The following is a 27240-nucleotide window of genomic DNA, read 5'->3' as shown; positions in this document are numbered from 1 at the left end:
CCCCGAGTTTGATCCCCAGCACCACACACCTGCCTCCCTTCCCATCCACCCCCAGCACGGCTGGATGTAACCCTGGTGGCCTCCAGCACCTTGGGGGGGGGGGGGACTGGGAGTGGCCTCAGGGCTCCTGTGCACAGCTGGGGCGTCTACCTCCCCTTCCAAATGAAAGTTTCCACCCTGTGGCTGTATTCCCCTGACCTTGTTTCTAAGAGCAGTTGGGTTCCTTTGCATCCTGGTTACTGGCAAGGGCTACGAACACGGTAGCTGGATCTGTCCAGACTTTGTGAGATTGACGGGAACATCTGCTTCTTTAACCACCCCTCCCCCCCACACCTCACAAACCCTAGGTGATTCCAAGGCTGATTAAGCTTGAGAGGCACCGCTTAGGAGCTGATGAAAACCCTGGACTTGACAGGGTCATTTAAGGAAGACCCTGATTCTGCAGATCCAGCCCCTACATGGTGCAACAGATGGAGCCAGTTTTATAGATGTAGCTCCATTCCCGCAAGAGCCCCTTCCCCTTCCCGGCTCTCTTCCTGGAAACGCTTTTCCGGTGTTTTTGCTGCTCTCTTCCTGAATCCTAGGGTCAGGCTCAAGTCCAATGAAGGGGTCTGACTTTCCCGGAGGATCTTCTTTTTCTTTCCATCATCCCCACCCCATCTTTTTCTCTCTTTTTCCACACCAAAACACCTCCTTCTGTAATCTTACTCTCACCAGGTGATTTAATGGATCTCCCCCTTCCCTAATCTCCAGAATGCAAAATTAATTTATTTCTTTTTTTTTTTTTTTTTTTTTTTTTTTGCTTTTTTGGGTCACACCTGGCGATACACAGGGGTTACTCCTGGCTCTGCACTCAGGAATTACCCCTGGCCGTGCTCAGGGGACCATATGGGATGCTGGGATTTGAACCCGGGTTGGCCGCGTGCAAGGCAAACGCCCTACCCGCTGTGCTATCTCTCCAGCCCCTAAAATTAATTTATTTCTTCCTCTTTCTTTCTTTCTTTCTTTCTTTCTTTCTTTCTTTCTTTCTTTCTTTCTTTCTTTCTTTCTTTCTTTCTTTCTTTCTTTCTTTCTTTCTTTCTTTCTTTCTTTCTTTCCTTTCCTTTCTTTCTTTCTCTTCACACCCGGCGATGCTCAGGGGTTACTCCTGGCTCTGCACTCAGGAATTACCCCTGGCGGTGCTCGGGGGACCATATGGGATGCTGAGAATCGAACTCAGGTCAGCTGCGTGCAAGGCAAACACCCTACCCACTGTACTATGGCTCCAGCCTCCCCGAATACAAAATTCTTAACCAGGCACCAGAGCAATGGTACAGTGGCTAGGGCATTTGCCTTGACACAGGTCCCCTGTGCCACATCAGGAATGATCCATGTGCACAGAACAAGGAGTAAGTCCTGAGCACTGTGTGGCATGGCCCCCAAACAAAATAAAAAATTCTACCCACAATTTCTAGCTGCGGTGCCCATTTTCCACCCCAGAAGAGGGCAAACACCCTCAAGAGGCTTTAGCCTGCTCACTGGCTTGCTTCAGAAACTTCATTTGAAGTCAGCAGTACTATTCCCCCACCCCACCCCAGCTCCCCACATGCATACATATACCACACACACACACACACACACACACACACACATACACACACACACACACACACACACAAGAAACACACAATTTTCATTCTGAAAACCCGTTCAAAATGTATTTGGAACTGAGGTCTGAGTTTGCTGCCTCTCCATTTGGTCAACCAGTGGAGAGGCAGTGGAGAAAGAGCTTTGTTTAGCAACAAGATGGTTGGTCGGGAGGTGGAGAACCATCTTATCGGCCTGGTCCCAAGCAGCAGTTTATATAGGGAAAGAGCAAGGAAGTATATTTTTAGACAGGTCGGGCAGAGAGGCGGGGAGGGGCGCCGAGGGGGTCAATAAATTTCTTTGTGTCTGCTCCTCTGACGCATGCCCACATGTAACTGCTCTGTAAATCTTCATGAAGATTTCTGAGGAACGGGTCTGCCTACGTGCTGTCTTCCTTGAATAGACTTTAGGGGGAAGGACATGACAAGGGGAAACCGAATTGCTGTTCTATTTTCAACCGCCCAGAGGACTTTGCTGGGCTTCATGTTTGAATCTAGCTCTTAACTCTTTGGGGGCCAGTTTCCTATTTATGCTCCTCGGGTGTATACTAAAGGATCCAGGAGTCAGCTCTGAGCACCCAAAACCAAAAAATTTAACGAACAATCTTTGCTTCACTAAATAACAGTATTTGGTGTGGAGGATCACTCCCCCTGGTTTCTGGTAGAAGCTGGGGTTCCGCATCACAGCATGTGCTCTGGTCCACAGAGTTCTCTCTCCCCCGTCCTAGAGAATTATTAATCAGGGGCCAGAGAGATAGTACAGCAGGTCGGGCATTTATGTTGCACATGATCGGACCCAGGTTCGATCCCCGGCATCCCATATAATTCCCCTAGCACCATCAGGAGTAATTCCTGAGTGCAGAGCCAGGAGCAGGAGTAACCCCTGAGCATCACTGGGTGTGACCCCAAAAGAAAAAAATATTAATCAGGGGCCAGAATGATAGTATAATGGGTAAGCTGTTTGCCTTGCACATGGCCAACCCGGGTTCAATCCTTGGCACACCATATGCTCCCCTGAGCCTGTCAAGCTTGATCCCTGAACGCTGAGCCAGGAGTAAGTCCTGAGCACAGCAGGGTGTGGCCCCAAAGCCAAATAAAACATACCAAAATAAGAATGATTAACTTACTACCAACTGTTTCGGTTCTAGTGTCATTGTTACCAAGTAGCCACAGTGACCCTTGGCAAATTATTTAACTTCCATTCGGGGAGAGGGGGAGTTTTTTTTGGGGGAGGGTCATAGTATCACTTTCCTGGACCTATTAGCAGATCTTGTGATTGCAGTCACTGCCAGTGCCCTGATACTGACATGCTCCAACTCTTACTTGAACCCTCAGCTCCGACCAGTGAAGTCTGACAAGTTTGAGAGTGCAGGCGCTCGAAAGTGCTCAGCCAGGAAGCCAATCCGTGGTGCTGAGACCTCACACCACGCTAACGCAGCCTGTTCCAGAGAGGCTGTTGTGGGGATCAGACGATAGGACGCTTTATTTTTTTTTTTTTAATTTTATGGGGTGAGGCTGGTATTGAGTCACACCCAGTAGTGCTCAGGGGCTGTTCCTGGCTCTGTGCTTTGGAGCGGTCCCTGGGACTCTCTGCATTGGTGCCGCAACGGAGGACGCCAGATGCCCCAAGGAGCGCACCTTCCCCCCACCCCCCTGTGCTAGATCTGCCGGGTCCCCAGAGGGCAGCCCCAAAGCGCTTAGTCAACGCCGCGCATCCGGCAAGTGCTCACAAAAGTTTCCTCCCGGTGGGTGTCTCCCGTGTGCGATCAAACGCGCAGACTTAGGGAAGAAAAAAAAGAAGAAGAAGAAGAAGAAGGAAACGCCAGCGGGCCGGCCGGAGCGGGGGGAGCCCGGGCGGGAGGAAGCCGGGGCGCGCGCGGCCGGCCGGGGTGCGGCGGGGCGGGCCCCGGGTCCGAGAGGCCCCGCCCCGCGGCACCTGCGGCAGGTGGGGCGGCGGGCGGCGCCCGCTCGGCCAGGCCCCGCCCGGCAGGCACCTGCTGCAGGTGGAGGCCGCGGCGCCCGGCGCTCGCTCGGCCATGTCGGGGGAGAGCGCGGGGCCCGGGCCGGGGTCCGAGGCGGGCCCGCGGTGCCCGCAGCACGGCCGCGCGCTCAGCTGGTTCTGCGGCTCCGAGCGCCGGCCCGTGTGCGCCGCCTGCGTGGGGCTGGGCGGCCGCTGCCGGGGCCACCGCGTCCGGCCGGCCGGGGAGCACGCGGACGAGCTGCGGGTGAGCGGGCCGGGGGCACCGGCGGGCAGGGGTGAGGCGGCGCGCGGGGCGGGGGGCCGGGGGACCCGGGGCGCCGGTTGGGGGGGGGTCCCCGGGGCGCCCGGGGCGGTGGAACCCGGCGGTTACGGGCGCGGCCGCTGGAGTCGGGAGTTCGACTCCTCCTGCCGGCCTCGGTGGCCTCGCCCGCCGTCTGGGCGCAGGTCCCTTGCGGGCACTGGTTTAAGAGTGGCCACTCCCGTCCGCTCGTCGTGGCCGGAGTGCCGTCCGGCCCGGGAGCCTGTCCCGCCGGCCGCTCCTCCTCCCTTGATTCGGCTGAGCTCTGGGGCTGGCTGCGGGCCGCGGGAGCAACTGTGGCTTGCTTGGGTCGGTCAGCGCCACAGCCTGCAAACTGACCTCCCGACTCTTCCTCACCCACCCCGGCCACCCTCGGACTTCCTGGAGGGGGACTGGCTTTTCCCTTCCCGGATTGGTTTTGGCTTCTCCTGACATTGCTTCCCCCTTGGATGGGCTGCGGGGGCGGGGAAGCAGGTGTGTGTTGGGGGATGGGGTGGGGAGGGGGTCACGGGTGCAACTCTCCACCTGGGCTGTCTCCTCCACGCTGACACCCAACCTCTGGGCAGCTGAGATGGGGGAGTCCAGTCGCCTTGGGACGGGCTCCCTCCTCATCCCCTACCTCGCCCAGCTTTGCCTCTTCCCTTCCCCACCCCCACCCCCCACCTCCCCGGGGGATTTCCTTGCGATTTGATTAAAGGGTTTGATTTTCCCAGCCCCTTTCTGGAGTTGTGCCCAGCTGTGCGGCCTGAGGGTACTTCACCTGCTGTCCCGATGAGAACAGGACTGACAGGGTGCAGGTGGAGGGGAGAGATTTCAGGGGATGACATCTGAAAACTCCTCCATGGGTCTGACATGCCACCAGGGTCCCTGACAGCCACAATGAAAGGAGACTCGCGTGGTACGAGAATGGGCGGAACCCAAACCCGTGCCCGGATCACTGGGGTGCAGTTCCCTCATCTCACCCCCCAGCCAGGCCTCTGATTGCCCTGCCTCCACGTTACTGATGGGGAAATGGAGATCAGGGCAGCGGAGTGACTCTGTTAACAGTGCTCAGGGGCTAGATCCGGGGAATCGCTGCCTGGACCAGAGGAAAGCACCGTTTTGTTGATGTGTGTTAGTGGTTTAGTTAGGAGGAAGTGACATTCATGTCTATGAGCTTTTAATTAAAACTTAAGGGAGAAAAGGTTTGTCATAGGGCTGAGTACGGGTGGTGGGTGGGACGCCTGATATTCACACAGAGGTCCTGAGACACCCTAAGCGTACTCCTCTCCTTTGCCTGGACTGGTCTTGCTCTTTCTCCCACTTTTTTTTTTTATCCTGTTTTTGTGTCTGGTCCATACCCAAACTATGTCGTGCTCAGGATTTACCCCTGGCTTTGCCTCCAGGAATCACTCCTGGGGGTCTCTGGGGACCCTGTGTGGTGACTAGCTGGAACCTGGGTCAGCCACACGTGAGGCAAGCACCTTCCCTGCTGTGTTACCTCGGGTAACTCCATCCAATTTTTTTTTTCTGTTTTGTTATTGAAATTGTGCTAGGCTTTTTTTTCTGTTTGGGTTTGGGGACCACACCTGGCAATGCTTAGGGGCCACTCTCAGCTGTTTTTTTGCTCAGGGGATCGTGTTGTGTTGGAGATCCAACCCAGGCCTCCTGCATGCAGACCCCGTGCTCACCCTGTTGAACTGTTTCTCCGCCCCTCGTCTTGTTTTGTGGCTGCACACAGAGGTGCTCAGGGACTGTTCCTGGCTTAGTGCTCCGAGGCCTTCAGCCCTCCTGCCCTTCATGCCATCTCTCTGCCCCTCCCTCCAGCTCTGCATAGATTGTGGCTTTTGTTGTGAAGCTTGGGAGGGGGGCACCTGTTAAACACATGTCACACTTGGGTCACCATGACACACAATGCCGTGATCTGGGAACCATGTGGTGTGGGTGATCAAACCCAGGCTGGCACCCAGGCAAGGCCCTCTCCTTTCTCCCCTGAGCTACCTCCTGGGCCCGGTTTGTGGTTTTTGCTCCTGCCTTCCAAGGCCTCTCCCGCCGGTCAAGAAGGATGGCCCGAGGGTAAGAGCGTTGCAGAGCTGAGTCAAGACAGAGCCAGCTCGATGACTCTCTGGCCTCCGGGAGCCTGGCCGCCAGCTTCTCAGAAGCTAGTGTCGGTCCCCACAGCCTGTGGGGTGGGCTGCTCACAGCTTCCTGCCTCTGGACTCCGTTCCACTGCGGCCAGATGTAAGATCAGTGGCTAGCTGAGAGTCAGGGGGGTTTACAAGGACTGCCCAGCAGAGGTGGGCACATTGTCTTGTTGGTAAGGCCCAGAGGGGAACTGGTGGAGGGGGTGTCGCAGGACGGGATGCTGGTTGTCACCCAAGAAAGGGGGCGAGGCGGCAGGCGCCCAGCTGGGTCCTGCTCAGCAGGCCCCTCTCTGAGGCCGTGTGCGTCTCCACCCCTGGGCTCATGGGGGCTGCTTGCTCGCAGCTCTGGGTGCTGTGAACCACAGAACCCCGGTGGCCAAGGAAGCGGGTGGTAATTCAGTCACCAAATATTTGTTCAGGGCCTACTGGGTGGAGGAACTCACTTTGAGGTAGTAAGGCGTGGAGGACCACTCAGGCAGGGTGTTCGGGGGCAGGAGTGGGGCAAAAGGAAGTCAGCATGCGCACAGCCAGGAGGGAGGAAGATAAGGCACATGGGGCCGGGGAGAGGCCCAAGGACTGAGCATTGGCTCCGCCTGTGGGAACCCTGAGTCGATCCCTGGCACCGCATGGCCCCTGAGCATTGCTGAGCGCGACCCCGAGCATGGCCAGGTGTGGCCTGCAAATCTGAGGAAAGGAAAAAGGAGTAAAGTCAGGACTGGTCAGGGAAGCTTCTAAAGAGGTGACCTCCGAATGGGGAGAGGGAAGGCGACCTGTGTGTGTGTGTGTGAGTGTGTGTGAGTGTGTGTGAAAGTTATATGACTGTGAGTGTATATGTGAGTAAGTGTGAGTGTGTGTGACAGTATGTGCGTGAGTGTATTGTGTGAGTGTGTGAGAGTTTTTATGCATGTGAATGTGTGAGTTATGTGAGTGTGAGTGTATGTGAGAGTGTATGTGAATAAGTATATGTGAGCTTGTTTGTGAGTGTATGTATGTGTATATATGTGAGAGTGTGTTTGAGCTTGAGTGTGGGGGTATGTGAGTGCGTGTGAGAATGTGAGTGTGAGGGTGTGGGTTATGTGAGTGTGAGTGTATGTGAGAGTGTATGTGAATAAGTGTGTGAGTGTATGTGAGTGTGTATGAGCTTGTGTGTGAGTGTGTGGGTGTGTGAGAATGTATGTGAGTGTAACTATGTGAGAGTATATGTGAGTGAGTGTGTTAGTATGTGAGTGTGAGAGTATAAGAATGTGGTAGTGTGGGGCTGGAGTAGCGGGTAGGGTGTTTGCCTTACACGCAGGCGACCCAGGTTCGAGTCCCAGCACCCCATATGGTCCCCCGACACCGCCAGGAGTAATTTCTGAGTGCAGAGCCAGGAGTAACCCCTGTGCACTGCCGGGTGTGACCCAAAATGCAAAAAAAAAAAAAGAATGTGTGAGCGACTGAACTTGTGTGAGTGTGAGACTGAGAGGATGTGAGTGTGTGTGTGTGTGTGTGTGTGTGTGTGTGTGTGTGTGTCTTTGGAAGAAGGCAGCCAGTGACAGAGGAAATAGCAGGTGCCGGGCACTGTGGGCTAGACCAGTTCAGTGTGTTTCTGGAGCGGAAGGAAGACGGGCAGCGAGGGGAAGAGGGTGACATGGAAGAGATAGGCAGAGTCCTATCAGCCGACACTAGCTCTGGGGTCCCTGTGGCTGTCGTGAGGGCCCTCTGGGGGTTTTGAGCTGTGCCAGGGTCTCATCTGCAGGGGCTCACTGGGGTGAAGGGCTCCAGGGCTGGGTCAAGAATAGCAGCCCTTGGGGCTGGAGTGACAGCACAGCGGGTAGGGCATTTGCCTTGCATGCGGCCGACCCGAGTTCAATTCCCAGCATCCCATATGGTCCCCCGAGCACCACCGGGAGTGATTCCTGAGTGCATGAGCCAGGAGTAACCCCTGTGTATTGCCGGGTGTGACCCAAAAAGAAGAAAAAAAAAAGAATACCAGCCCGCCAGGGAGCTCCAACATGTTCCCGAGAGAGAAATGCCAGCCTGGGTAGGCCAGCAGGAGAGAGGCAACCAGAAGTGGCCAGAAGAGAGAGATTTCAAAGGTAGGGGTCGTGGGCAGCCATAGGGTCACCAGGGCCACACTTAGTAGTGCCAGATACTGAGTTTGGAACCTGCAGAAGGCCTGGTATGTGCCCTTTGAGCCATCTCTCTGGCCCCAAGAGGAGAGAGCTGGGTTTTTTGTTTGTTAGTTTTTTCAACTGTGCCAGGGATTGAACCCAGGACCTCATACTTACAAGGCTCTAGCACTGAGCCATCTCCCCGGCAAGAAGAGTTTGAGTAGCCATGTTGCACTTGGGGTCGGGTCTGAGGAGTAGGGGTGCGTGGAGGGCTGAGAGTGGGCAGGAGAGAGGGCGTCACGATGGGGCACAGGGACTCAGAGCATAGAGCTAAGCAAAGTCCACTCGAGGAGGCCGGGCAGCAGGAAGGGGTGAGGGCAGTGTGTGAGAGCTGAAGAGCTGTGGGTGCGGAGGTCTTGCTTCGTGGTCCAGAAGGCCAGGACGTCAGGGGCCTGGGCAGCTGGGAAAGAAGCTTTGGGCGGAGGCATCATTTTCAGTGGTGAGAAGTCAGGGTGTGGGCAGAGGGAAAAATGTCTTCCTGAGCATCCCCTCACTCCGTAGAGTCCAGGGGCCAGGCTTGGCATTGTCCTTGTTGAGACCCTTCATCATGTTGTTTGGGGGCGTCACACCCTGTGGTGCTCAGGGATGATGCCTGGCTCTGCACTCAGAGTTCACTTCTGGTGGGCTGAGGGGACCATATGGGATGCCAGAGTTTGAACCTGTAGTGGCTGCATATAAGGCAAGTGCCCTACACCGAACTATTGCTCTGGCTGTGTCGAGATTTTTCTTTGGGGGAGGGGGGATTTCTGGTATTTTAGTAATTAAGTCCAGAGAAATTTCTGCCAGAATTTGCATCACTGCAAGCTTGTACCTCTGTTTACTGGGCTCTATAAGATGGCAGTCACCACGCGGCCACTGCCGCCGCCACCGCGGACAGGAAAAGCCAAGAGAGAAAAACCTTTCCCCTCCCGGGACAGCATGGGGTTGCAGCTCAGTTCACGGTCTAGAGGCATTTCTGTAAGCAGCTGCTGGGTGCCGAAAGTAGTCAGTAGGCCTCCGGGATCATGGTCTTTTAGGAGCAGGGGAGCCGTTCGTGTCTTTGATGGTGTGGGACAGAACCCATGCTAGCTGAACCAGCATCAGCAAAGCCAGGAATTTCCTGGCAGGATATAGGAGTGTCTCAGCCATTAGAGGGGAAGATCACTGGTCCAGAGCAACCGGGCTTGGCGGTCTGGAGGCCACAGCGTGGTTTGTGTTGCAGAACAAGATCGTGGACCAGTGCGAGCGGCTGCAGCTGCAAAGTGCCGGCATCACCAAGTACGTGGCTGAGGTCTTGCCAGAGAAAAACCAGAGAGCAGTGGTAGGTAGTTCTCTCTCTCTCTCTCTCTCTCTCTCTCTCTCTTTATCTCTCTCTCTCCCCCTACTCTGATCCCCTCCTAGGATAGGAACCCCACTTTAGGGGCTGGGACTCGGTCGGCCCCAACTTCAGAGCCTCGTTGTGTTTGCTGCTCGCCAGCGGGATGCTCCAGCATGATGTTTTCCCATCCTCTGAGCCCTGGTCTCCCACATGGGCAGAGTAGACTGTTGCCAGTTCCACCGTGAATGCAAAGACTTGCGAGAAAGTGTAGATGCTTGTGTGTGTAGACAGAACCGGAGCTTAAACCCAGTGCATGCAAGGCCTGTGCCCTCCTGCTGAGCACCACCCCCAGCCTAACAGCCCCAGCCTAAATGGCTTTCTTGGGTGTGTAAAACATCTCTCTTGCTCTCTCTGTGTCTGTCTCTCTCTAACACGCAATGCCTTCTTTCCACTGTTTCCATCTCTTCTCTCTCTCTCTCTGCTGTCGTTCTGCTGTCTCTTCTCTCCTCCTTCAATTTTCCCCTTTTTCTCCCCTCAGCTGCTCTTTTTCATCCTCTCACCACGCCTCCCCTATCTCGCCTCCCCCACGGGAAGCGTGATCAAAAATGTTTTTCCAGTCTTCCCGACCACCTGCAGCCCACAAGGGCAAAACAGCCCTCAAGGTGTGTTTCTCCTCTCCTTAGGCCTGCAACTTAGCTAGCATCTTTAATTCTCCTTCTTAATAGTTATCATTCTGTATAGCACAGTAATAGACACTTTTAGATTTATAGGGTGACTCTCCTGGGGACATCTCACCACAGACTCAGACTAAGTGCTCAGGCTGGATCAATCATTCCTAACCCCAGCAGGGTCCAAATCCAGTTATTACTTTTGGATCATGACAGAATTTGTCCCTGACCAAGCTCTTAACTGATAGTTAAGCATTAGGGCACTTTGGCCAGGCCCATTTCGATGCCAGGGTAGCTCATAGCTCACCATTTGCCCTGGGTCCATCCAGTCCCTTTTCAAAACCCTGCTTTTGGGGATCTAGGAAGTAAGGGCAACTGAGGCTTAAGTCGAGAGAGCAGATGTCCAGGAGGTATATTATCTGGAGTCAATCAACTCCCAAGCCACAGGCTTGTCTTTTTAACTGTCTTCCTATATCTATACAAAAAGCAATTTCTCTGAAATAACTAACCATGCAAAGGACATTAAGGAGAAGAGAAAGACAATATTTACAAGTCAGAGTCTGATCAGGAGACAAAGATAATTGATAAGTTGGAGGGCAATAAACAAACACAAGCTCCCAGCAGCCAGGGAGGAAGGGCAAACCAAGGTTATCTTACACTTAGGTAAGAGATCTCAAGAGGGACTGCAATCTAATCTAATCCATCTGCAATCTGCAGCCTAAGCTGGTGGTCAGCTCCGGGAATATAGAATCAACCAGGTACTTTTGTTTTGTTTTGTTTTGTTTTGCTTTTTGGGTCACATCCAGCAATGCACAGGGGTTACTCCTGGCTCTGCACTCAGGAATTACCCCTGGCGGTGCTCAGGGGACCTATATGGGATGCTGGGTATCGAACCCTGGGTTGACCGCGTGCAAGGCAGCCACCCTACTCGCTGTGTTATTGCTCCAGCCCCTCAACCAGGTACTTTGGCATTGAGGGTTTGGTTTTGTTTGGGGGCCGTACCCAGAGCTCAGTCCTGGCTCTGTGCTCAGGGGCCCAGCCCTCGTGCTGAGGATCTGGTGTGGGTTGGCCACGGAGAAAGCGAGCGCCTTGCTGTCCTCTCTCTCCCGTCTGATGCTGAGTCTTCTTCATGGCAGGCACATGTGGTAGGTGGCAGACACACCCTGTTTCCAGATGGGGAACTGGTTTCACAGAGGGCCAGTGTCTGGCCCAAGGCCCCCCATTTTCCCTGCCAGGGCCAGTTCTGTCACCCAGAGCCTCTGCCTCCCAGGCTAGTATTGCCACTTTCCTCCCACTATATCTGTCTCAGCATCCATTGCTGTCGCTGCCTCTCCACTCTTTTTGGGGGTTTGGAGGCCACACCCAATGCGCAGGGCTGACTCCTGGTTCGGCACTCAGGGACCATTCCTGGTGATGCTCAGGGGACCATTCGGGGTGCCAGGGCTCAAGCCTGGAACAAGCAGCATGCATGGCAAATGCCCTCTCTGCTGTACTGTCCTCCAGCCCCTGCCTCTCCACTCTTCACTGTGCCCTGCAGAGGCTTTGAATATCTTCCTGAGCATCCCCTCACTCCGTCCAGTAGAGTTCAGGGACAGGCTTGGCATTGTCCTTATCGAGACCCTTTATCATTTTGTTTGGGGGCATCACACTCTGTGGTGCTCAGGGATGACGCCTGGCTCTGCACTCAGAGTTCACTTCCGGTGGGCTTGGGGGACCATATAGGATGCCAGAGATTAAATCTGTAGCAGCTGTATGTAAGGCAAGTGCCCTACTCTGCTCTGTTCACATCAAGATCTTTTTTTTTTTTCTGCTTTTTGTGTCACACCTGGCGATGCACAGGGGCCACTCCTGGCTCTGCACTCAGGAACCACTCCTGGTGGTGCTCAGGGGACCATATGGGATGCTGGGATTTGAACTCGGGTTGGCCACGTGCAAGGCAAACGCCCTACCCGCTGTGCTATTGCTCCAGCCCCTCAAGATCTTTTTGATGGTGTGAGACAGAACCTATGCTAGTTGAACCAGCATCAGAAAAGCAAAGAATTTCCTGGCAGGATATAGGAATGTCTCAGCCATTAAAGGAGACTGGAACTAGGGAAGAGAAGCTGATAGGCGGTGGCAGACATCTAGTCTTCGTCCATCTCATCTCTCTGGTCAATGGCTTCTTTCTTTCACTCTCTCTCTTCTCACTTTCCTCATCTTTTGCATTTTCTTATCTTATTGCACTGGCAAGGACCTTAGTATACTGTTCCACCAAAGCTAGTGCAGTGGGGCCAGAGAGCCAGTGAGAGAGTTCAGAGGTTAAGACATTTGCCTTGCTCATGGCCTGCTTCGGTCAGATACTGGCACAGCATATGTTCCCTGCACACTGCCAGGTGTGACCCAAACCCACCCATTCCCTTCCCCCAAAAAATAGGAGATTGGCATTTTCTCAAAATGTGAGGAAGGTGAGGGAGTGAGTGAGTGACCTGTACTTCTGAGGATTAGAAAGAGGGGAATTGTAGGTGCTGGAGCAATAGCACAGCGGGTAGGGCTTTTGTCTTGCACGCGCCCGACCCAGGTTTGAATCTCAGTATCCCATATGGTCTCCTGAGCACCTCTAGGAGTAATTCCTGAGTGTATAACCAGGAGTAACCCCTGTGCATCACTAGGTGTGACCCAAAAAGCAAAAAAAAAAAAAAAAAGAGGGGAATTGTAGGTGCAAGGACAGAAAATGGAAGGTGACCTTGCATGTTGGGCAAGCAGCAAAGAGGCCTGTGTGGTAGTGGCAGAAGCACAAAAACAAGCACTGGGACACACAGCCAGGGGGCTGGGGGTGGCAGTGGATAGGCTATATCCTCACCACCACCACCCGGGGATTGGCCTATTTGGTAAAGTGAGAAGTCATTTGACATTTTGGTTTGGGGGCCATACCTGGTGGGGCTCAAGGGATTACTCGTGGCTCTGCTAAAGAATCCTCCTCAGGGCTGGAGTGATAGCTCAGCGGGTAGGGCGTTTGCCTTGCACGCGGCTGACCCGGGTTCAATTCCCAGCATCCCATTTGGTCCCCTGAGCACTACCAGGGGTGATTCCTGAGTGCAGAGCCAGGAGTAACCCCTGTGCATCGCCAGGTGAGACTCCCCCAAAAAAAAGAAAAACAATTAATCACTCCTGGTGGGACTTAGGGAACCACATGGACTGCTGGGATTCAAACCCAGGTCAGCCACACGCAAGGCTGATTTGCCTGCTGTACTTTCTCTACAGCTCCCATCATTTGACACTTTCCCTTTTTTAGTGTTTTTGTTTGTTTTTGGGCCACACCTGGCTTTCTCCTGGCTCTGATCTCAGGCATCACTCCCAGTGGGGCTCAGGGGACCATATTCGGTGCCGGGGATTGAACCCGCTGGGTCTGCAGCATGCAAGGCTTACCCTCTGCACTGTCTCTCTGGCCCTCCTTTGACATGGGATGCTGGGGATCAAGCTCAGGTCAGCCGTGTGTAAGGAAAACACCCCGCCCGCTGTACTGTCGCTCCAGCCCTGCATGGTTAGAGTTTAATCTGGATCATTGCCGGTACTGATCCTGACACCAGGATGACTTTCTAGGACTTTCTGTTCTGCAGCTCTGTGATTCATTGACCTTACTGCTTCGGCCTTTGTACTTGTATCTGTGAAATAATCTGGGTGATCATTGTTGCTCCCTAAGCTTGGCCCTAATCTTCTGTGTCCTGGCTCCGTGAGATAGGGCCCGAATGTCGGGAATTCAGATTTCTGCGGTCTAGCTTTTGAGTCCTACCTTTGGAACATTGTAGGGGCAAGATGGCTTGTGCATAGTTTTGCCCATGACTTTGCCCGGGGCAGACATAACCAATCCATCTCCGCCGTGCTCCAAGCCCAAACTCTTCCTCATCTGTCCTGAGTCTTCATACAGACCCAACTCTTTGTCTGGTCCTCAGAGCACGGCCAGTGCGGCGCGGGAGCTGGTCATCCAGCGGCTGGGGCTCGTGCGGAGCCTGTGCGAGAGTGAGGAGCAGAGGCTGCTGGAGGAAGTGCATGGGGAAGAGGAGCGGGCCAACCAGAGCATCCTGACGCAGCGCGCCCACTGGGCCGAGGCGCTGCAGAAGCTCGATGCCATCCGCAGTGGCCTGGTGGACATGCTCACCCATCTGGATGACCTCCAGCTGATCGTAAGTTAGGCCAGCTGAGGGCACCGTCTGTGGGCCAGTCTCCCCTGCTGTCTGAGAACATGGAGAATTCTGGGGGGCAGGAGGAGGTGGGTGGATAATGATTGTTTGGAGCAGGGCTGAGGCAGGGAAAGCAGACTGTACTGGGGTTTTGTCTTTCCTTTGGCCTGGTAACTCCTCCTCCTCCTCCTCCTCCTCCTCCTCCTCCTCCTCCTCCTCCTCCTCCTCCTCCTCCTCCTCTGCACATATTTCAAAAAAAGAAATGATGGCACCCCCCCAAAAGACCCTTGAAGAGTTATCCTGAACCCATCCCCCTTTCTCTCATAGTTTATTTGCAATCCAGCAGCAAATGCCATCATTTCTCTTTTCAAAATATGTGCAGAATCCTCCTCTTCTTCCTCCTTTCTTTTTCTTCTCCTTCCTTCTTCTTCCTTCCTCTTCTTCTTCCTTCCTCTTCTTCTTCCTCCTCCTCCTCTTCCTCCTCCTTCTTCTTTTACTTCTCCTTCTCCTTCTCCTCCTCCTCCTCCTCCTCCTCCTCCTCCTCTTCCTTCTTCTTCTTCTTCTTCTTCTTCTTCTTCTTCTTCTTCTTCTTCTTCTTCTTCTTCTTCTTCTTCTTCTTCTTCTTCTTCTTCTTCTTCTTCTTCTTCTTCTTCTTCTTCTTCCTCCTCCTCCTCCTTCTTCTTTGGAAGTAAAATGTTTCATTTGGAGGCTTAGAAAGGGGAAGAAGAGAGAGCAAGAGAGAGTAACTCGCTCAAGAGAGCAGTGCGAGTGTCTTTGGCAGCCCTTGATTGTGTATTCATTGAACCCCATTTTGGTGCCTAATACCAGGGCCCTACCAGAGATGGCACAGGAGTGGGGGCCACTTTGGGGCTGGAGGCTTGATGGTGGGGGCGGTAATGCAGAGACGCTACAAGAGCAGCCTCAGGACGGTGGGTTTATTCTGAGTGGGAGGTGGAGGAAGTCGGCGAGGAAGGGCCCAAATCACTGCAGCGCTGGCTTTTAAGAGAAGGAGCAGAAGTTTTTCTTCTAGAGTCTGTCCACCTGGTGCGCTTGACTATACCCCCGTCGTGACTGCCCGCTGCTGGGCGTGTGGTGCTGAGCCTGACCCTCTTTTCTCTTCTCACAGCAGAAGGAGGAGGAGATTTTTGAGCGGTGAGTAGCACGGGCCCCTGTGGTCCCCTTTGGGTAGCATAGTGGACGGCGCCTTTAGGCTTGGAGGAGGCCTCAGAGCTAGGGTCCATGGTCAGCGGTGTCTTCCTGTCCCTGGCCTCGAGAACTGTGGGGGGCCAGGTGGCAGGGGAGCGAAAGGCGTCACACGCTGCCCTGGGCTCTCTTCAGTGGGACCCTGTTTAAAAGTGTGCCATCTTGGGTCTGGCGCCATAACATAGCAGGTAAGTCATTTGCTTTGCACACACTGACCCCAGCTTCATTTCCAACAACCCACATGGTCCCCTGAGCACCTCCAGGAGTGATTCTTGAGCACAGAGCCAGGAGTAAGCCATCTGGGGCCTGGGAACATAGTTTAGGGGACGGAGCACCTGCACTAGGTGCAGGAGCCTGAGCTTAATCCCCCAAACTGCATGACCCCAACCACTGAGCACTGCAGGTGTCAACCACCACCATCACCACTGTCGCCCCCCACCCACACACACACTTACAAAAAATAAAAGGAAAAAAGAAAATCAACAAGGGCCAAAGCAATAGCTCTGTGATCCAGATAGGAGGCTTGTCTTGCACACGGCTGACCCAGGTTTGATCCCCGGCATATGGTACTGCAAGCACCCCCGGGAGTAACTCCTGAGTGCAGAGCCAGGAGTATCCCCTGAGCATGGCTCCCAAAGCAAAAAACCAAAACCAGTAAAACAACAACAAACAAAACTGCATAGTCACCCCAACAGGAAGGGGAAGGGATGTGCCAAAGCCTCAGACTTTGACTGAGCCTGAGACTCGGACCCACACCTGACACCTGTCCAATCTCTGTCTCCTCTCCCGCACTCCAGCTTTCCCGGATGGAAGAGCCTTAGACACCCAAGTCACACAATTGTCCAGTTGGCGTTCTCACTGTGAAGGCACCAAGCCCAAACACCAGGCCCTGCCGGGGCCCTGGAGAGCAAAAGGCTTGAGAAAGCAGTCAAGGAGATTATAATTTGCCAAATAAGGAAATTCCTTATTTTGGTGGGGTGGGGAGGCACATGATGTGTGTGTGTGTGTGTGTGTGTGTTTGTGTGTGTGTGTGTGGTTGTGTGTGTATATGTGTCTGTGTGTTGTGATATGTGTGAAGGAATTAAACCTGGAGCCTCGCATATACAAAGTGTGTGCCCAGCCATTAACTGACATCCTTGGTTCCAAGAAATTAAATTGACAGGCTCACTCCTCAAGCCACATTATCCCTTGGACACGCATCTACCTTGCTTGTCTCTATGTATCTTTGCTTTTTTCTACTCTGGAGAAGCTTGTTTTCTCTCTTAAACATGTACTTCTCTCTTTCTCTCCCCTCACATCTTTATAAATATGTTCCCATAAAAATTATCTTACTTTACCAAAAAAAGAAAAATAATAAAGAAATTAAGTTTATAAACCAGTATTTTTTTTTTCTTTTTGGGTCACACCTGGTGATGCATAGGGGATACTCCTGGCTCATGCACTCAGGAATTACTCCTGGCGGTGCTCGAGGGACCCTATGGGATGCTGGGAATTGAACCTGGGTCGGCCACGTGCAAGGCAAACGCCCTTCCCACTGTGCTATTGCTCCAGCCCCTATAAACCAGTATTCTTAGACTTAACTTTTTTGTTTTGGGGTCACACCCGGTAGGACTCAGGGATTACTCCTGGTTCTGTGCTCAAGGTTTACTCCTGGCAGGTTCAGGGAACCACATAGGGTGCCAGAGATCAAACCTGGGTCAGCTATGTGTAAGGCGAGTGCCTTACCCACTGTTCTAAATCTCCAGCCTCCTTGACTTAAATGTTTTTATCTCATACACAATACATGTGTATGAGAGGGAAAAAAAGGGAGAAAATCCATTGCTAAAAACATATGACATTTAAGATTTAAAATGAGGGGCTAGGGGCCGTAGTGATAGCACAGTGGGTAGGGCGTTTGCCTTGCATGCAGCCGACCTGGGTTTGATCCCCGGCATCCCATACGGTCCCCCAAGCACTGCCTGGAGTAATTCCTGAGTGCAAAGCCAGGAGTAGTCCCTGAGCATCGCTGGGTGTGACCCAAAAAGCAAAAATAAATAAATAAATAAATAAAAATAAAATGAGGGGCTAGAGGATAGTACAGAGGCTTGTTTTGCATGCAGCCAAGCCTGGTTTGATCCCTAGAATCCCATATGGTCCCTTGAGTACCTCAGATGATTCCTGAGCACAGAGCCAGGAACAGTCCCTGAACACTGCTAGGCGTGTCCCAACTATCCACCTCCAAACAATAGAATATAATAATGAGCCTTCATCACCTCTTCCCACCCCCTTCCCTCGAGTGGTTAGTCTGACAGCTGAGTGTCTTGGGGACTTTCTTATACAGAGTCAGAGGGGAGTATGTGGGGAAGGCAAGGCTAGACCCATAGTTCCGTGGGTAGAGTCTTGACTGCTCTGCACACAGCCAACCCAGGTTGGATCCCTGACATCCCATATGGTTCCAGAGTCCCACCAGGAGAGATCCCTGCGTGCAGATCCAGAAGTATAAACCCTGAGCGCGGCCAGGTGTGGCCCCCAAACCAAACCAAAGAAACCCAAATAAAGAGAGTATAAGAGCCTCATGGTTTTTTTTATTGTTGCTGTTAGTTTTTTTTTGTTTGTTTGGGGGCCATACCTGGTGATGCTTAGGAGTTAACCCTGGCTCTGAACTCAAGAATCACTTCCGGGGGCTTTGCCTTGCATGCATGCGGCCGACCTGGGTTCGATTCCCAGCATCTCATATAGTCCCCTGAGCACCTCCAGGAGTAATTTCTGAGTGCATGAGCCGAGAGTATCCCCTGTGCATCACCGGATGTGACCCCCCCCCAAAAAAAAAGAATCACTTCCGGTGGTGCTCAGGGGACCATATGGGATACTGGGGATCGAACCCCTGTCAGCTGTATGCAAGGTGGCTTACTTGCCTGCTGTACTATCTCTTGGCCCATGTTCTATTTTTTGTTTGTTTTTAAACTTAGAATTTATATTTGCTGACCTGTAACTCATCGGACTATCTGGGGATCTTTTTGTGTCAGAACACCGAGATTTATCTCCCTCCATGCTAGACATTCCCCGGTGAGCCTGAGTGAAGGGAACTCCTAGACCCCTACATGCTTGGCCACCCTGCTTCCCCCTGGGTTTGGTTTTGTTTTGTTTTGTTTTGCTGCACCCATGGTCTCAGCAATCACTCCTGGCAGTGCTCAAGGACTGAATGTGTTGCCAGGGATGGAACCCTGTGGGCTGTAGACAAGGCGAGTGCCTTAGCCGCACCCCCCGCCCCACCGCCTCCTCTCTCTCTGACCCCCTCATACATTCTTAGCTGCAGTGCCCACTGGGGTTGTACGTTAGGCTGTGGTGCTCGCACATTTGGCCACGGTGCTCACTGCGGTTTGCACGGCTTTAGTCTTGCTTGCACAGGTGCTCGCCCCGGGGCACGCCCTTGGCTGAGGCACAAAGTTACGGCAGAGGTGCTTCTGCGGAGCTCTCACAGCTGCTTACCAGAAGCCACACCTCCTGAGCAGGGTGCTGGCACCTCTTTTCAGTTGTGGTGTGTGCCAAGGGCCACCTGTGTTTGTGTGAGACTCTCACACACAGCTGTGGTACAGCTGGAAATCGACGCAGTGCAGGGGACTGCAGAGAGCTGAGCAGCAGGAACTGCACCAGTGCGCGGGGTGCACGCAGGGTTAAACACAGGACTATACTTATGCAGGACTATCAATCTGATACTCAGTGCTGTAGGGTAACATTGGTTTGTCCTTTCTGCCTTGCCACAGGGAGCTTCGGTTTATTGGGTTACTCCCATCACAGTGCTCCCATTCCTCTGTGTTTATTTGTAACCTCTTTCTTTGTGCTCTGTTAACTTGTAACTATTGCTTTTCTCTTCTCCTTAAAGTCCTTTCCATAGTTAATTCCTTTTTGTATGGACACAGGAAGACAGTTAATGCTGTGCTTTTGTAACTTGGGAGTTAATTGACTCCAGGTAATATTACCTCCTAGACATCTGTTCTCTCAACCTAAGTCTCAGTTGTCCTTACTTCCTAGCACCCCCAAAGCAGGGTCTCGATGAGGGACTGGATGGACCCAGGGCAAGCAGTGAGCTACCCTGGCACCAAAATGGGCCTGGCCAAAGTGCCATAAAGCTTAACAATAAGTTAAGAGCATGGTCATGGACAAATTCTGTCATGATTTAAAAAGTAATACCTAGATTTGGACCCTGCTAGGGTTAGGAAAGGTTAATCTGGCCTGAGCACTGTAGTCTGAGTCTGTGGCGAGATGTCCCCAGGAGAGCCACCCTACGAGCTCAATGTATCTCTTACTGTGTCCATACAAAATAATTAATATTAAGAAGTAGAATTGAGATGTTAATTAAGTTATTGGATAAAGGAGAGGAGAAAAACAATATCTGCAAGTCAACAGAGCACAAAGAAAAAAGTTACAAGGAAACACAGAGGAATGGGAGCACTGTGATGGGAGTAACCCAATAAACCTAAGCTCCCTGTGGCAAGGCGGAAAGGACAAACCAGTGTTATCCTCCATCTTTTGCTCCGGGATCTTTGTTTCTAAGTGTCTGGTTAGGGCTTGGGGGCCACACCTGGTGGTCCTGGGGGGGCTGCTCCTGCCTCTGTGTTTGAGGTCCCTTCCGGTGGTGCCCAGGCCACCACGTGGTGAACTGGAAGCTTGTTCTGGCCCATTGAGCTGTCTCTCCAACTCCATTTTCTTTTCTCTTTTTGATGTGTGTTGCACACGTGTGCGTGTGTGCATGCATTGTGCGTGTTTGTGTGTGTGTGTGCATGTGTTTTAATAAGAACACAAACCATAGTGCTGTGGATGTGGGGGGCAGGTGGGGGATCATGGTGGGGGTAAGCATTGACCATCCCTCCTTGCATGATCCCTCGGTGTGCTTACTTTTTCTCTTGTCCCCTGTGCATGTGTGTAAAGGCATGCAGACACACACACACATACACGCACACGCACACGCACACACACATGCTTGCTATTACATGGCCCATCTGATCTAGCCGGCTCCACTTCCCAGTCTCAAATTCCTAGAACCCAGCTCTCCGTTCGCAAGTGTAGATGTGTATTTTTGCTCCCTCCCCCACCCCCTTCTCTTCATCGGTACCTTCATTGTTGTTGTTCTTGCTGCAGTGACCAGGGTCGCCATTCCTGTGATACATCCTGTGTGATACTCGCACATCCCAGCTGCGGCGCTCGCTGGTGATTGCACGCCAGGGCGCTTGCGCACTCTGTTTTCATACCGGGTAGTTGTGGCACCACCCATGTGTCCACCAGGTGCCTCAGTCTCCAGCTGAGGTGCCTACCTGGTGGCCCTGGTGATCCCCAGGGCTTGCTGCAGTGCTCACACGTGTGGCCACCACATCCCTCCCTGGTGCTCACACACACCGACTGTGGTGCTGGGGTCCACGGCCAGCAGTGTCGCCCGGATTGCACATGGTGTATGTGGGGACAGGCCCTATCAAACCAGTGGCCGTCTGCTTGCGCTTAGGCCTTCGACCCTGTTCCTCCCGCCTGGGGGTTGCTTTTTTTTTTATATAATGTAGAGTACTACAATTTATTCAGCCATTGATTAAGCTGATTGAATTGGGCATGAACTCCACATTACTTTTTTTTATTATTCAAAATGTTAATTTAATTTTTTTCTGGGGGGGTGCTTTTTTTTTTTCTTTTTGGGTCACACCCAGCGATGCACAGGGGCTACTCCTGGCTCATGCTCTCAGGAATTACTCCTGGTGGTACTTGGGGGACCATATGGGATGCTGGGAATCGAACCCTGGTCATCCACGTGCAAGGCAAACGCCTTACCTGCTGTATTATCGCTCCAGCCCTGGTTGTTACTATTTAAAAAAAGAAAATTTTTTTTTCAATTCTTATTGAGGTGCCAGGGGACTTAGAAGACTTTTAATCATACTTTCCATGCATATATCAGATACCACCCCCATGCCTCAGAGAGCCTGCTTCCTTCCATCAATTTCCCAAAAGCTTCCCAAAAGCTTCCCAAAAGCCTCTCCTGCAAAAAAAAACAAAAGGACCGAAGCAGCCGAGGGTATTTTGGATCACTACCCCCATATAAGCTACCCCCATATAAGCTCGTTTATATAAACAATCATTTTGTGGGGAGGGGATATATCCAGCGATGTACAGTGGTTACTCCTGGCTCTGCACTCAGGAATTAACTCCTGGTGGTGCTTGAGGAACCAGATGGGATGCCGGGGATTGAAGGGGGGTCGGCCACATGCAAGGCAAGCTCCCCACCCATTGTATTATCACCCAGCCACTCTATAGACTTTAATTTTGATGACTTTGACCATTTGTTCTTCCCTTACTATGTTTCCTTTTGATCTCACAGTTGGGAGAGATCTCTCTCTACCTCCTTCCCCTACCTTTTCTTTTTTATTATTGTGGAAATGGTGGCGCCTAGACACACGCAGATGAACAGAGCTGGTCTGGAATTCGGGGGGGGGGGGGGGCTGCGTTTGAAGATCAGAGAAGGAGCCAGGGATGTGGTTCAAGTGGCTGAGCACATGCTTGGGTTTGATTTTGAACATCACTGGCTTTCCCCTCTGCCCCAAACCTGCTGGGCTTGAGCCCCCAACAATGACAACAGAACAAAGCGCAGGGGAGCGGCCGTCCGTTCCGCCCTCACCCATCGGTGTTGCGTTAGTTCTTCAGGGAGGCATGCTTGGCCCTGAGCTGGATGGTCCAGCAGCCCTGCTGCTCCCGTCCTACCAGAGACCCCAGTCGTGGCGCACAGGCCACCATCACTGGCCCTGAATCTTCTGGGAGGATGCCCCCCTTCCCTTTTGGTTCAAGTACCCTTCGGCAGCTCTTATTGGGGGTTTAGGTGCCATTCTTGGGCTCTCCTTAGTGGGCAAAGATTTTTTTTTTTTGGTGGGGAGGGGTTCACATGCAGTGTGGCTCTGTGCTCAGGGAACCATGTGTGATGCTGGGGATTCAAACTGGGTTGGACAGGATGTCATTCTTATGCCTGCAGTGCTCTGGGGACCACATATGGTGCCCCCACCCTTGCACCCCACCAGCCACAGAGGATTTTAGCGCTGCTCCCCTCCTTTCGCCTCATATGGGTCCAGATCCATTTCTGGACCCCGCCTGAATTCCTGTCTGTTTTCTCTCCTGCAAAAAAAACAAAAGGACCGAAGCAGCCGAGGGTATTTTGGATCCCCAAGAATCGGAGAAGTTAAACTTCAATGAGAAGTGCACTCGGAGTCCGCTGCTGACCCAGCTCTGGGTGACGGCCGTCCTGGGGTCCCTCTCAGGTTAGAGCCGTGGGGGTACAGCCGGGGATCTTGCTGTGTGGGGTGGGCTGCCAGGTTATGCAGGAGACCCTGGGCTGCTGTAGCCGGGCTGCTGGGGCTGGGGGTGGGGAGTGGGGACGGTCAGGGCTGTGAGCAGCGGGCCGAGGCTCTGGATCTCGGAGGAACAGGGCTGGGTCCTTCCAGTGGGTGGATCTAAAATAATCTCGAGCCCGTGAAGCCGGTGCTCTGCTCACCCCCCGCCCCCCGTGCCGACTGATTCTTGGCAGTGAGGCTTCTCTACATAGACAGAACTGATCGCCCGCTGACCAGCAGCTGGGCTGAGACACGGATTCAGGCTGGCCCTCAGCCTGGCCCCACGGCAGACAGAGGCTGCCAAGGTCAATGGGACACGGCCGCCTGCCTCGCAGAATTCCTGTTTTCCAAGCGGGCTGCCCCTGTCGTGGACGGGAGTTTCCAGAACGCATGTTCGTGATTTTTACTGCTGTTGTTATTTTGGTTGACTTGGGGGCCCCACCTGGGAGCACTAAAGTGCTATTCCTGGCTCTGGGCCCAGGGGTCACTCCTGGCAGTATTTGAGGGATCTTATGGGAGCTGGGGATTGAACCAGGGTCAGCTGCAGGCCAGGCAAGCGCTCTACTCCTGTTCTGTCTCTCCAGCCCGTGACTAGCGTTTTTTAAGGGGGGGGGGTAGTGTGGGAAATGGAGCTTAGGCCAAATCTAGTGTTGCTCAGGGCTTACACCCTGCCTCTGTGCTGGGGGCAGGGGGTTACTCCTGGCAGTGGGTGGGAGACCTATGGGGTACCAGAATTCCAAGCAGGGTTGCAGCAGGCAACGCCATGAGCTAGGCAAGGACTTTAACCTTCGTTCTACCTCTGCATCCCTGGACTGGTTTCCCCCACCCCCACCTTCAGTTTTTCCTCTCCCCCAGTGAATGTCTTCCTGGTTCAGGCTACAGCTTGTCCACCCTAAACTCTGCTGTTCGCACCTGACTCGCTGGGCAGGGAACGGCCTCTCTGATGCTCCCGTTAACTCCCAGGGGCCGCGTCCTGAGCTCTGATCTTGCTGGTGCCTCCCTGGGATAGGGTGTGAGCAGGGCCAGGCCCCACGCAGGAACAAAGGCGACCCCTTCTCTCTGGCCCTGCCCACCCGCCCCATGTGTGATCTTGGGCAGCTCAGGACTTTCTGCTCAGACTCTCCGGGGGAGGATCTTGCTCACCAGAATTACGGCTATCGGATATCTGGCTACAACTCTTGGAGCACTTGGTGCATGCCAGGCTACTTAAACGTTTCCCACTGTGACCCCTTTTCATTTGAGATATGGAGCGAAGGTGCCAGCCGCCACTAACACTTCGGCTTCACACCCCCTTTGAGTTTGAATTCAATGTTTGGTCTCGGCTCATCCGGAACACTTTTATGTCAACGAGTTTTTTTTTGTTGTTTTATTTTTTAGTGACTCCCCCCCCACACACACACCCCCGACCCTTGCAGTTCTGCAAGATGTGGGTCACAACCCCCAGTTTCAGATTCTAGGTGTATAGGTTTATAGGCTGGACACTTCCCCAGTGTCCTCTCATTTGGTTCTCGCACCCCACCCTGGGCTCAGTCCCGTTCTGAGCCCCCTGTCTGTAGACGAGGGACTGAGGAGCCTGGGAGAGGAGCCCGTGTCTGCGAGGTGCCGCCGCCCGGGCCGGTCACTCACTCTGGCCGCTCTCCGGCAGGCACAGAGGACGTGCGCATTGACGAGAGGACGGCCAGCCCCCTCCTGCAGCTGTCAGCCGACCGGAGGACCCTGACCTTCACCGCCAAGAAGTCCAAGGCGTGCGTGGACAGCCCGCAGCGCTTCGACCACTGGCCCAACGCCCTGGCGGCCACCTCCTTCCAGGCCGGCCTGCACGCCTGGACCGTGGACGTGCAGCACAGCTGCGCCTACAAGGTGGGCGTGGCCCTGGGCCAGCTGCCGCGCAAGGGCGCGGGCAGCGACGCGCGGCTGGGCCACAACGCCTTCTCCTGGGTCTTCTCCCGCTACGACCAGGAGTTCCGCTTCTCGCACGGCGGCCAGCACGAGCCGCTGGAGCTGCTGCGCTCCCCGGCCCGGCTCGGGGTGCTGCTGGACCTGCAGGCGCAGGAGCTGCTCTTCTACGAGGCGGCCTCGGGCACGCTGCTGCACTCCCACCACGCGGCCTTCCCCGGGCCCCTCTTCCCCGTCTTCGCGGTGGCCGACCAGACCATCACCATCGTCCGCTGAGCCCGGCCGCCCCCCAACCCCCGCCGCCCCTCTCTGCGTCACTTTCGCCCAGTGCCTTTGGCTCCATCCAGGATGACCTGGGCAGGTGTTTGTGTTTTTTTTGGGGGGCGGGAGATGGTAGGTACTGGGAGGGGATTGTTTCAGATGTGAGTGAAGGGCTAGAGGTTCTGGAGAGCCGGCTACTCCCTGGGCCTGTCCCCCAGATTCTTCATGTGTCTGTTCCTCAGGGGGGCCTGGCTCACCCTGGGGTCCCCCGCTTCCAGCATGGGGCCGGGTGCGCAGCAAGCGTGCAATAGATATATTCGGTAACAGGCAGTGGATGGACAGGCGGCTGGGTGCCTGGGGAGAAGCATTTTCTTCTGGCTTCCTGTCCCAGTGCCCAGGGGCCACCGGCCAGGGAGCACTTCCTGGGCCAGATGCCCAGTGGGGTAGAGCTCAGCCCCCCGTGTCGTGCTTCCCCGATCTTTTCTCGAAGGGGCACGCAGAGAAACACTCATTTTCTATAACATAAGGACAAAAGGAAACTTTCTTTGGAAGAGACTTTAGAAGTCCCGCCAGGCTGGCCTGGGGGCCTGGGGTGGGGGGTCCAGGTTCTCACACTGACCCTGCCCAGGCCTGCACAAGTCCCAGGGGAGCCTGGTTCTGTGTCACCAGGCGGCAACTGCTCTGCCAGCTGCGCTCCAGCCCGCCGTGGGCCCAGGGATGAAGCCCCCGGCGGCTGTGGAGCGTCCCCAGGTGACTGTCTCGGGCAGAAAGGGGAGACCTGGGCGATGGCTGCCAGCCAGATGGAGCAGGGGGAGGAAGAGAACCCGCCCTAGGGAACATGTACGTGATTAAAGGGTTTGAAAGAGTGAACAAATTGACATCCGCGCGGAGTTCTTTGTCGGGACCCGCATGTTCTTTCTGCGAGCTGGCCTGCCTCCCGCCTCCCGTGCCAGCTGGGAGCTCAGACGATGCATTTGCCAGCCAGCTGCCGTTGTCCCTCCTGCGCCCACATGCCCAGAAGTCAGTGGGGTGGCAGTTAAGCATCCGGAGTCTCAGGAGCCTGGGGACAGGGCTTGTGTCCCGGGACTGACGGTCACCCGCCCTCCTCTTGGGAAAGTCACGAAGAATAGCAGTTGCCACCCCGTGCCCTCAGGCAGCACACGGCAGCGGCCACGGCGGGCTCCTGGGCCCAAAGATGGAGGCTCAAGCCCTCCCCACTTTATTTATTTTTGCAATGGTGGAACTGAACCCAGGGCCTCACACATTCCAGACAAGTGTCCACTGCTGAATTCCGTCCTGCCTCTGCCTGCTCTGGAGCTTGCCCAGTAGAAACACCAGGAAGGATGAATCCAGCATGGAGACCACCGGCAAGCGATTGGGGTTGAGTTGATTTCCAAGGCCCTTAAGCCAAGCCCGTGCCCGTTGGCTCATGACCCACATCCATGGATCTCATGTCTTCACCTGGCCTTGGCATCAGGCGCGAGCTAGGCATGCCCCAAAGAGGTCTGGCCGAGTCAGAAAGGAGCTTCTCTGCTTTTACCTGGATGTAGCCTTTGACCGCACACAGGAGCTAGAGCCCAGGTTTCTGTTGGAACCCCAGGGCCCGATGCCATGCTTCCCGGGTACCTTTTGTCTAGTGAGTCTCCTTCCCCTTATCTGCCCATCTAAGTGCCAGCTCCAGGGTCTACTCGGTACCGTATTGTAAACCGGATGTGCCCATCTGTGGTTTCTCACCTGCCCTGTCCCTTGGCCAGCACCAGGCAAGGCCCACACCTCTAGCAAATGCTCAGTGCAAGTGTCTAAAGGGGGAGAGCGTTTGGGGGCCCTACCCAGCAGTGTTTGGGAGGAGGCTGCTCCTAGTTCTGTTTGGGAGCACCACTCTCGGTGATGCTCAGGAGACTTTGGATCCAGGTGGTCAGGGATCCGATCAGATACGCCATAGAACAAGGCAAGCCCCATACTACTTCTCGGGCAGGCCAAGAAGTTGGAATTTAAAAGCCCAACCTCGGGGCTGGAGTAATAGCACAATGGGTAGGGCATTTGCCTTGCACGCAGCCGACCCGGGTTCGATTCCCAGCATCCCATATGGTCCCCCGAGCACCACCAGGAGTAATTCCTGAGTGCATGAACCAGGAATAAACCCTATGCATTGACAGGTGTGACCCAAAAAGTAAGCAAAAAATTTTAAAGGGGCTGGAGTGATAGCACAGCGGGTAGGGCGTTTGCCTTGCACGCGGCCGA

The 27240-nt window shown here is 54.1% G+C and overlaps 1 protein-coding gene across 2 annotated transcripts; it reads left to right on the top strand.

Annotated features, from left to right (window-relative positions):
- Positions 1–3588: 3588 nt before the first annotated feature.
- BSPRY (B-box and SPRY domain containing) lies at positions 3589–27233 on the top strand. Of its 2 annotated transcripts, none has more exons than XM_055122101.1 (6): positions 3589–3850; positions 9382–9480; positions 14075–14305; positions 15432–15454; positions 22646–22770; positions 24488–27233. In XM_055122101.1, exons 1-6 carry the CDS (start codon positions 3662–3664, stop codon positions 25012–25014), a joined length of 1194 nt encoding a protein of 397 aa, XP_054978076.1. In that variant the 5' UTR covers positions 3589–3661; the 3' UTR covers positions 25015–27233. The 2 variants fall into 2 exon arrangements, with proteins under 2 accessions (XP_054978076.1, XP_054978067.1); XM_055122092.1 differs by having other exon boundaries at positions 15429–15454.
- The last annotated feature ends 7 nt before the right edge of the window (positions 27234–27240 follow it).

This window comes from Sorex araneus, chromosome 1 (genome assembly GCF_027595985.1).
Source record: "Sorex araneus isolate mSorAra2 chromosome 1, mSorAra2.pri, whole genome shotgun sequence".
Taxonomy (NCBI): Eukaryota; Metazoa; Chordata; class Mammalia; order Eulipotyphla; family Soricidae; genus Sorex; species Sorex araneus.
The sequence above is the reverse complement of the archived record's forward strand: the minus strand, read 5'-3'. Positions and strand labels throughout refer to the sequence as shown.